This window comes from Chlamydotis macqueenii, chromosome Z, assembly GCF_036417535.1.
Source record: "Chlamydotis macqueenii isolate bChlMac1 chromosome Z, bChlMac1.mat, whole genome shotgun sequence".
Taxonomy (NCBI): Eukaryota; Metazoa; Chordata; class Aves; order Otidiformes; family Otididae; genus Chlamydotis; species Chlamydotis macqueenii.
Window position 1 is genome coordinate 27,293,368 of NC_141593.1, and position 11,101 is coordinate 27,304,468.

The window sequence follows — 11,101 nt, forward strand, 5'->3', positions numbered from 1 at the left end:
GTGTTCCTGCTAAGAAGTTTGTATTTGTTTATTATCCCAATACTGAGAATCCTTTCAAATGGGCTTTCTTTTATGGACAGATGTAGTCCCACCAATGTCAGTGGGATTGGTAAGAAGCTAATTAGTTTGTAGTTCAGGAGCAAGACTTAACAGAGGTGAGGACTTAATTTTCAAGCTTCTGTTCACCTAAATATAAAGCATTTCTGCCCTGTGCTACTCAGATGTACAGCCTCTTTCAGACCTGCATAGGAGAAAAATTAACTGTGTCCAAGTAGCAATACAGAGTTATGATGAGTCATTCTGGCCTTAATGCTCATGGTGACCGCAACCAAGATGTTCAATTTATCCTTAGCAAAACTTTAACTCTGTTGATTTGCTTCAAAGCCAGGGATCAGTCTATTCAAGCTACATTATTTTTTAAATAAAAATATAGACTCTACTAAATCCTTCTGGTAGGATTTAGTAGAAAAACATGTCATATATTAAAAGCTCTTTGTTTTCTTCAAAAAGGATGGTTTGGAAAGCAGTCTTGGATGTTTTTGTACTGTAGCTATCAGGGAATTTGAAATGCAAAGAAATTACTGTTTAATAGGTTACAGCAGAGAAGCTTGGGTCAATATCTCATTTGTTGTTTTGTTGACTGTACATAGCAAATCAGATAAATAGCCCTAATCATATATAGTCATGAATATTGCTGTGTTTTCTCTTCATTTGTTTCAGTGGCTGCCAATTCTCTTAAATGATCGTCTTCAAACTGGACATTATTGTCTTCCTGTTGCATTGGATAAGCTGCCTTGCCACTATTCAATTCACTCTCCTGAGGTAACAAATACAATTATGAAAAGATAATATTTTCCTAATGTAGAAGAACAGTGTAAGTGTTTTACAAACTAACATTGCTGTCTGCCTGTAGACAATGCCTCCTTTTTGTACTTTAAAAGAGGAAAGCTCTGGAGAAAAATGTTGCTGTTATTATTGTCACTGGTGTTATTATTTTATATTGTTATATTGTGTTTTTAAAAGTTAGTTATCCAAGCAAATCCTTGTAGATTGTCTAATCAGGGATACCTTTGTCTAGAGGGAGTCAAGTCAATAATTTGCTTTCTTGCATAGGATGATTTGCTCATTTTTTTGTGGTTATGTGGGAGAGAGAGGAGAAATGGCATTCCTGCTACTGGACCAGAAAACTATGTCCTCTGAGTAAATATGGCAAGTAGGAAACTGTCCAGAGGGTTAAAACTGTACCACATCACCATGGAGTGCCTTTGGCAGTGCTTTAATTGGAAACTTCTAACCTTAAAAATATCGTTGCATCAGAAGATGTGTATTTGCACTGTCTGCACTAGGCATTCAGCTGAAGTGCTCCAGATTTCCCTGAAACATGCATCAACTTCTCTCCATGGAGTCTACAAGAACAAGAAGATGCCTACCTGTGGTTCTCTGTATGGCACTGAATTTGGATATCTAAAATTAAGTCAATGGCGCGAATACCCTATACACCCCTGTGTAAACAGATTTTCTGTTTGACCGTTAGAAGGAAGATGATGATTCCCATGTTTCTTTTCCATCACAGAAAGTTCCATCTCAGACACCACCTGTTAAGTGGGTTGAAGGACACAAGGGTGTCTTCAGTGTTGAAGTGCAAGCTGTTTCATCTGTTCACACTCAGGTAATACCTCAGAAGCAATGCACAGCTGTAGTTCCATTCAAAGAGAATTCAGATGTCCAAGCTGACTTAGGAGGTTTATGAAATGGAGATGTTTAAGCCCATACAACTTTAAGAACAACTAACAGCTACGGAAATAACCTGATATCCTCAGTGAAATAAATCCTTTGGTGAAATCAAATCTATCGATACAAGTAAACAAATGAGCACTCTCAGCAGCAAGTCACATCAAGCAGTGAGGATCCTGGTGTCTGTTCAGCTCAGCAAGGGTCTCCTTAGGCTGTTTTTGAAAGACACTAACAGGGCACGGTGCCAGTTTCTGCAGTCTGCACCTTCTGTTCTGCAAGGCTAGTTCAGACAACGTGTCTACATCTGCAGAGATGTAGCACCTCCCTGCATGTAGGGACGGGTTTTACTGCCAGAATGCTTTAGGCAGCTCAGCCATCGATGTCATGTGGTGTGGGGACACAAGCTTAGTGCTGAATGAGAACTCCGCAATTCTGGCCATTTAAATGTGATAGGAAATTGGAGCTTTGGCCATCTTATTGGGATTCTGGTTTAAGGCAGAGCACCTTTATTTTGTTTTTGCTGCTTTACAGGATCCCCTACCCATCATCCCATTCTAGTTAACCCTGGTAGCTATGTCCTAACAACCGGAGGCTCTGAGTCTGAAGCAGGTCCATCACTCCTTTGCACCATGCTTTTTAAATACAAGTAGGGCATGCTCATAAGACACATAACTTGTATGTAGCTGGAACTTTCATGTGGGTGGCAGAGGGCCTATAGACCTGTGACACAACAGAGTTTTATCAGAGAGAGGGAAGAGTATTTTCATTAAATGAAGCAATCACTTTAGTAAGGGCTTTAACTTTTCTGCTTTTAATCAGATCTAACCAGAGTTTGAATTTGAGCCAGATGAAAAGGAATAAACAAAAGGCTGTGACAGCTGCTTTACAAATTGTTCTGTAGGGCTAGCCACCACTGTAAGCCAGAAGAGTGCAAATATTTTCTCTCATCTCATCAGGTGGGACAATCAAGCTTTGCTTAGCTGGCAACAGCCTGAACTATATCAACTTTTTTCACTGTGAGTGCACTGTATTTGCAGGACAATCACCTGGAGAAGTTCTTCACTCTGTGCCATTCTCTGGAAAGTCAAGTGACATTCCCCATTCGACTGATGGACCAGAAGATTACAGAGGCCGCATTGGAACATGAATTGAAACTCAGCATTATCTGTTTGAATTCTTCACGCCTTGAACCTCTTGTCTTGTTTTTACATTTGGTACTAGATAAACTTTTCCAGCTGGCTGTACAGCCCATGGTCATAGCTGGCCAGACAGGTATTTACTGATGCATGGCCTTGGAGTGGTAGTGCAAGCAACCTATAGATGTGGGGGAAATGATTGCTAAATATCCAGACTCAGATTTAGTATTTGGGGTAGTCCACTTCAGAAAGAGTTGTGCTTCTCAAGACACAGTTTCGCTGCACAATTTAATCAGGTTTAATGGAGTTCCTGCCTTCTCTCCTTTTTTCCCCTACCTATTGAGTATCTCCGACACTGGTTGGTGGCTGCACCATATCCTCTGCCCAAATATCTTTAGACAGAATTGGGTGAGCACAAAACCAGAGAGGGTATGGTAATGCACACAGATTTTTCTGTTACTGACGCTGTCAGTTGGCCATCATATATGTTAACTCTGGAGGGGAGAAATACTTGGAAACCGGTGTAGTTTATTTCCTGTTTCATTTTGGTTATCAACACTTGTCATCCACTATAATATTTGTGGAAAAGCGTGCTAACTTGTATTTGTCTGTCAGCTAGAGAATAACGAGTCTTAAGTGTTCTTCAAGTGGATATTTCCTAGGAAATATGTGAAGGCTGCTGGAAATGGTAATTAACTATTACAGTCTGCTTTTATGTAGCACGAAGTGAGGGAGTAGCAGTGATTTGGTCTACTGAAAAGTGCTTATTGGCCTATGTAGACCTTGGGTCTGGTCAGGTATAGTAAGTGCTGTCTAGAGTTCTGAATTGGTAAAGTAATGAATTAAAGCATGTAGGATTAGTTGTTATTGGTATAAAGAATACCCTCACCTAGTTATATTATACCCTTCAGTGCTGAAACTAATTCTTGCCTTTGTTTCACAGCCAACTTCTCACAGTTTGCCTTTGAATCTGTGGTTGCAATAGTGAACAGTCTCCACAACAGCAAAGACCTGAGCAAAGACCAGCATGGGAGGAACTGTCTCCTGGCGTCTTATGTCTACTATGTATTTCGTCTGCCAGACCCTCAAAGAGAAGTAGTTAAACCAGGTAATATGCTGCAAGGGTTGCAGAAGTATTCTTTTTTTCTAGATACGTGCTATTCAGCATGGTGCTTCTGAGACTTAGGGAACTGGCCTCTAGAATAGCAAACACAACTTCTCAGACCCAGACTGCATCCCATTTAAGCACAGCACTGTTCAGATATACCATTTTTCTCAGAGGAAGGTCAGGGATCTCAGCACTGCGAAGAGCAACATGGACTTGCCACCCATAGTCTCTGTCTCTCAGTCATTTGTTTAAGATGCAGGATTGAGGTGAGAGAACTCCACAGCTATATGCAGTGCTGTAGCTTCATGAGGATGAAAATGAGAGACAGCTCCTAAACTGAGGCCTTCTTTAGAGGAATTTCCTCCTGAAATTGAAGTGGCCTTAAGATGCCAATTTCTTACTGACCTGTACATCAGTAAACTACTTTCTGTGCAAACTAACTTGCTACCAAGTGGCATAGGGCCAAGCTCTCCTAGTTTCTCCATTGCGTTAGGGATGTCATCAGAGGATAAAATCCTGTTTATTGGCCAGCAGGTTGAGGGAGGTGATCATTCTCCTCTACTCAGCACTGGTGAGGCCACATCCGGAGTACTGTGTCCAGTTCTGGGCTACTCAATACGAGAGAGATATGGACATACTGGAGAGAGACCAGCCAAGAGTGACAAAGGTGATGAAGGGACAGGAGCACCTCTCCTATGAGGTTGAGAGATCTAGAACTGTTCAGCCTGGAGAAGAGAAGGCTCAGGGAGGATCTTCAATGCATACAAAGACCTGAAGAGAGGGTGCAAAGAAGACAGAGCCAGGCTGTTTCCAGTGGTGCTGAGTGACAGGACCAGAGGCAATGGGCACAAAGTAAAACACAGATGGTTCCCTCAAAACATCAGGAAATATTTTTTTCCTGTGAGGGTGACCAAGCAGTGGCACAGGTTGCTCGTAGAGGTGGTAGAGTCTCTCACCTTAGAGATGTTCAGAAGCCATCAGGATGTGATCCTGGGTAGCTGGCTGTGCATGGCCCTGCTTGAGCGGGGCCGTTGGACCAGATGACCTCTGAAGGTCCCTTCCAGCCTCAACCATTCTGTCATTCTGCTGCACTCCCTAAAGCCTATAGGATTCGTTTGATCAATTGCTATGTATTAAGTGACTTACCACTAAGCAGCTGTACTGTGGGAGCTGAAGATATGTAGGCCCTTTTTTCTTTCAAATATTAATTTAAATCTCCCTAGAGGGACATTTAAACTGATGTTAGGATGTGCTAGAGTCTCTGAGCTTGCCTAAACTTGGAAATTCTTTATTGGAAAAATAAGGTCCATGGGGAAGCTGAAAACTAAGTAATCATTTAGTGAAATTCCTGCTGACAGCGCTGCCTGCTTCCTTGGATACTTTGAACATGGTATTAAATGTTATGTGTTGAAGGGTGGTATTTTGTATTTAGGCCTGTGAATGTTGTCTTAATCTACAGTAGATTAAAAAGAGCTGATGGGAAAAAGAAAGAGGTATTGTGATAGTACTGCTGCTCAGGTAGCCCTGTTTTCGTTGCTGCTTGTGCAATCACCCTGTGAGCTGTTGACTTGAAAAATGTCTTCACCGTGTAATTCAATGCCTATGTAGTTTGTTAATAAAGCAGTTAATGGTGAGATTTTCAGGAGCTTTATGCTATTCAGAATGCTGATGCTGTAACAGCATTGAGCAAAGCTGGCTTGAATCTCATGTTTGTCTCATATGTATGTCCTTTAGTCTTAGTTCAAACATCTCCCTATGGGCAGGTGCAGGCAGCAGTGCCGTTTTGACAGAGTCTCGTTATTACACATTTGGACGCACTTCTGCAATGTCTGTTGGGAGTAAACTCCTGCAGAGCCGAGTGATAAGCTGCAGCAATCCTGACATCACTGTTACACAGACTGCTACTGATGAGGAAGTCAAAAACATCATGTCATCCAAGGTAAGAGAACAAAGTCAAACATCTGGAGGATTGCATGGGTCAAAACCTAATCATCAAGATTTGTTCTTTGAGGGTTGGATTTGCTTCTTTTAAGTGCACAGTATGTATCACCAGGAGCATTTGCTGTTTATCTGAATTGGCACAGGCACATGTTAAATCCCATTGCTTAATTCTGATGTTTTTTATCAGTGAGGAGACCCAAGAGGCATGAGCTCCGTCTCTTGTTTTAGGCTTAGACACTCCACCAAGAGATTTGCTTTTTTTGACAGGACTCACTTTCCTGTTCTTCCTAACATTTAGGTTTTCTTCACATCTGGTGACATGGGCTGGTCCAATGTTGCACAGAGATAATGTGAGAAAAGACTACAGTTTGTTACACTGGGAATGATCCCGTTTCTGAAGGGGGTGGAAGAGTCCTTGGAAGGGAAATAGTTTTCCTAAAATGCACTGATAATTTATTCTTGCTTCTTTTATCTCTTTTTTTAAATCACAGAGCCTATTTGGTGCTAAATAGTATCCTATTAAAAAAAAAAAAAAGTACGCAATTTATATGACAGCAGCCCCATGATTTTGTATCGGTTATAGTACCGATGCCATGTGCATATTTTGTAAGTGGGTCTTTCCAGATACTTAAATCAACCACAGAGTGAAACACAAACTTCTGTTTTTCTCATCCCCAACTACGAATGCCACCAACAGCTTGCAAGATAGAGAGTACGATGACAGCTGAGAAGCAGGATTTTGCTTCCCTGATTGGCACCTGGTGCTTTCTGGTCTACAGCATCCCAGGCTCATCTCAGAGTTTTATGAGAGTGGCTGTGCTCAGCTCTCTAGGGAAGCCAAAATCTAGAGTTCCCCATTCAGCAGGAGCGGGAAAGCAGGATTTTTCCCCTGTACAAGGAGCCTGCTTCCAGCTGTAACTCTGGCAGAGCTCCACAACAGTGTGTCTGCTTGAGCTCTCAGCCATGTCCCCCCTCCCTTTTCTTTGAGTGTTACATGTGTAAAATACTGCTTCTCAAGCAGGTTATTTCCAGAAACGCTTTGAATTCTGTTCTCCATTGAATGATCACATGCCTCTCCGGTTAAAGTAAATGAGTGCTTGTCCTGAGCGAATTGAACCAGAACTAGTAAGATGTGCCAGCTTTGCCAATCTATTTGATTTGTTTATATGGGCATACATATTAATCCACAACAATTTTTAATAATGTAGATTTGGACTTAATTGCTTTATGAATTTTACTGTAATTTACTGTGTCCTAAAAAAAAACCACAGTTCAAGGATTTTTTTTTTCAAATTAATACAGAATTAAAATGTTTGATATTACAGCTTCACCACATTGATAAATATAGAAATTTACAATTGGCTACTGCCGTGTCACTGCCTTTTAAATCTGCATCACTTTAAATGGAAGGAAGACTCCAAGATGCTAGATAATTTCGGATGTAAATCCACTGGATAAACTTAAAGGACAGGTACCCTTGAGAGGGCGACTTGTAGCGCTTCCAAAATACAGCTGCAGTGCTGAAATTGGGCACGTGAGGGCAGTGTTGGCATTTGGACGCTCCTGCGGCTGCTGCGTCCAAAGGGGGTCTTTGGCCTCCACTGGGAAGAGGGACGGGGAGAAGGAAAGAGAAGAGCTGTTTAAGTGGACCTCTGTGCATACCCTCCAGAACTACCGCCGCTGCTGTTTTCTTTTGTGTTAATTAGCTTAAGTTATATATTAACTTACTTCTGACTATGTCCTCCAGCCTATGGATCACAGCTCCAGTCGGATGTCTTTCTACGTTGAAGGAACAAATGACATGCCAGGCATTTGTGCAAACCCAAGACCATCCAATAAAAAGGTACCACTAAGTGTGAGGGCACGCATTAACGGAGCCTGGAGCCTCCTGAGGCAGTGCTGGTAATTAGTGGTTCTAAATGGGGAGAGAGGAGAGAGAGAGCAAAATAACAAGGAGTTTTATGGAACGCAGAGTTTGTGATGGAATATTGAATCAGTGGGTAAATATTACCCCAACTTTCTGCTTCTGCTGCAGAGTCTTTAGCTTGTTTTTCCAGGACGGATTTAGACAAGTAGCAGCCTGCCTGATCCTCCCTTTGCTCTCTTTCTCAAGGTGTAGGGCCTCTGTCTTTTTCCACTGCTGTTTACCCTTGGGTACCTGCCTTTACATGTTGCAGTAAACTGCATTCAGATGTGTTGCTGTTTTTTCTGTAAAGAATGTTTTTCTTTCTCCCTTGTTGTAGCTTTTGGAACCAAGAAATTCCTTCCTGTCTTGAGTATGTATTCCCAAATAGCTTTTTAACAATATAGAAAATACCATATCGCATAGATAATTTTTCTAGAGCTGTATCTTGTGTTTGGCATTGATCAGCTGCAGTGGCTTTGAATGAAGAAGCAGGGGAAAAAAAACATTCAATGAGAAGTTCAGAATCTGAGTTACAGTTAGGAAACTCTCCTTTCTTACTCCTGTTCCCTGGTTTGATTTCTGCCAAAATGCAGAGAGGTTTATACCCAGCCTGAATATTGGATGGATTAATATGTCCTTGCAATGTAAATATGCTTAGGAATCTCATTAGCTTTGTTGTTTGGGGCAGAAATAGAAACAAGACATTGCAATAAATTTTTAGTCCAGATTTGAGTTTCCTGAAAGTTTATGTAATTGGGATTGAGTGTCTTATGGTCAGATCTCACTTCAAAGAGTATTGTCTCCAACTACAAACCTCTGTACAAGCTCTGCTGTGGTTATTTCTGTGTCTTTCTTTCCCACCACAGAGACGATCTTACTTCTCCCTTCTCTCAAAAAACATGGATATGCTAAATGGAAGTGCTTAGCGGGGAGTGGGGAATGTGACTGCTTTCCATCATGCACACAGCCAGTGGCCTGAGGATAGACCAAAGACATTTTCCAGTTCAGTTATCCAGGGTTCTGGATCCACAGAAAAATAGATCCCAAAGTCTGTTTGCCACTGATACTCCTTATACATAACTTTAGTCAAATCTGCCTTCTCATCTTATAGGGATGTTCACACATCCCTATCCAGCTGCTGAATCTCCAGTATGGGGAAGTTTCCCACAGGGAAGAGGGAGGATGTTGAAACTGGATGATGAGTTGATTGTAAAGCCATTTCCCAACACTCTCTGCTTATTATCTAGCATTTCCATGAGGAGCTGGCACTGCAGATGGTGGTCAGCACGGGTATGGTGAGAGAATCTGTCTTCAAGTATGCTTGGTTCTTCTTTGAGCTCCTGGTAAGATTTGACAGTGGTGTTTTATAGTAAGTTAATTGTGAAATGTAGCAGATACTCCAGCCACAGATTTAGTTGAGTGGTGATCTCTTCAGTTATCCAACCCCAATGTGAAAAGGAGAGGTCCCAAATAATGGAAGTACAACTAAAGAATTGGACTAGTAGACATTTAAAGGTCCCTTCCAACCCAAACTATTCTATAATTCTCCGTATTCACCCCCATTCCCCTCTAATAGTCTATGATGGCAAAGTCCTGCATGAACTACATGCACAGTGGTCCACAGCCTGCAGAAGGCTCAAAGACAGTCATCAAAGAGAACCCTTCCTTTCCTGTGAATACCTGGTCCTTTCTTTTCCACTTTGTTATCAACATGAGAGAGGCTGGTGACATGGTGACAAGGCTCCCCAAACTCACAGTTTCAGAGAGCCCTGAAGTCATGGATGTCAGTGGAAAAAACATACTGATTCACACTGGCAGCATATAAGCAACCCAACAGCAAGTCAAGAAAAAATAATTAATTCCATAAGCGTCACTTCTTGTCTATCATCATGAAGGGCAAAAGTTGCAAACAGCAGCATTTCAGAGCTGCAGATGCAAGGGACTGACAAGGGTGATCCTGATGTCAGGTCCTGAGAGTAGCCAGCCGTGTGAACATGAGCAGGATGTCTATTGTGTTTGGATCTTAGGCTCTCTGTTGTAATTTCCAGTGCAGGTAGGATTTATTACAGCAGCTCTGAGAAGATGAGTGATTACATTCAGGGAAAAACAACCAGGAAATCTTACTCCCATAGACTAACATAAAGCAGTAGTTTTACCTCCAGTTTGGGCCCTTTTAAAATCTTTTTTTCTGCTTTGCAGATAAAGAGTATGGCTCAGTATGTTCACAACATAGAGAAGCAAGACAACCCACGAAGAAGCCGGTTCTCCGATCGCTTCAAAGATGATATTACTACTATAGTTAGTGTGGTTACGTCAGAGATTGCTGCACTTTTAGTCAAACCACAGAAGGTAAATACATGAAATAAGCACCATGGACCGTTGCTACTCACCCTGTGTTACACTGAGCTGTGTTTAATCCTGTTTCATCTTCAGCGGTGTCACTAGAGTTAGGCCAAAACTGAGGCAGTATTCTCATACGGACCTTAAGCAAGAGTTGTGGCTGTGCAAGGGGCAGCCTTGTGCTCCCCTAGCAGACAGTTTGTTTTTATTTAGGTCAGCTCCCCAGCCCACTTCTCAGTGTACCTGCCGGGTGCAGGGAGGGAATCCCCTTTCCCATCGACAGGAAAGGTTGTACACCCATTTTCATTGGCAGTTGCTGCTTTATGTGAGGTTAACCAGGGCATCAAACTGCAGCCCAAGCAGGGCTTATTCCTTTTATCCTCCTTTCCTCTTACCCTCATTTCTACTGCATAGTGTTTTATTCCGCATTTGACTTCTCTAACAGCAGTGGGCTGGGCAATATGAAGGCAGTGTTCTTCCTGAGGGTTGCAAAATCCAGCCACAAGAGATCTGGCCCCAGATCTCGTTAAAGAGGCACTGGCCGCATGAAAATTAAAGACAAGAAATAAGCCCTAAATCCCATTAAATTCTTTCTCCTGATATATTTTAACAAGTTGCACCTGATATAAGGGATTATAAAGTTGAAAGCATTACAAAATGTTATTTATACTTTAATATTAATGCCATCAGCTTGCATCACTGGTATCACTCCACACTGGCCAGTAGACGAAATTAAGGCCACAGATGTGCACTGGGTGACTATTTTTTGTTCAGTTGTTGCAACTGACTTGTTGTCATGCCCCGGAGCTGCCAAATGCAGTGTTCTAGCCTAGCAGTGTGCTCTGCCACATGGCAGACCAGGCTGGAGAGCTGGTCTGCTGGGTCACTTTTCAAGCAGCTCAATTTCTGATCAGCTTCTCCATGTGTGCCGTGCTG

The 11,101-nt window shown here is 42.0% G+C and overlaps 1 protein-coding gene across 3 annotated transcripts in view; it reads left to right on the top strand.

Moving 5' to 3' along the window:
• The window catches only part of DOCK8 (dedicator of cytokinesis 8), a 93,658-nt gene that overhangs the window by 48,261 nt on the left and 34,296 nt on the right, over positions 1–11,101 (top strand). For 2 of the 3 annotated variants that reach the window (XM_086770997.1, XM_086770999.1), the window contains 8 exons: positions 721–822; positions 1,574–1,669; positions 2,772–3,006; positions 3,814–3,978; positions 5,742–5,917; positions 7,667–7,762; positions 9,073–9,168; positions 10,025–10,174. In XM_086770997.1, the coding sequence (XP_086627123.1) occupies positions 721–822; positions 1,574–1,669; positions 2,772–3,006; positions 3,814–3,978; positions 5,742–5,917; positions 7,667–7,762; positions 9,073–9,168; positions 10,025–10,174 (1,116 nt within the window). The remainder of the gene's footprint in view (positions 1–720; positions 823–1,573; positions 1,670–2,771; positions 3,007–3,813; positions 3,979–5,741; positions 5,918–7,666; positions 7,763–9,072; positions 9,169–10,024; positions 10,175–11,101) is intronic. The other variant, XM_086770998.1, reaches the window with a different exon arrangement.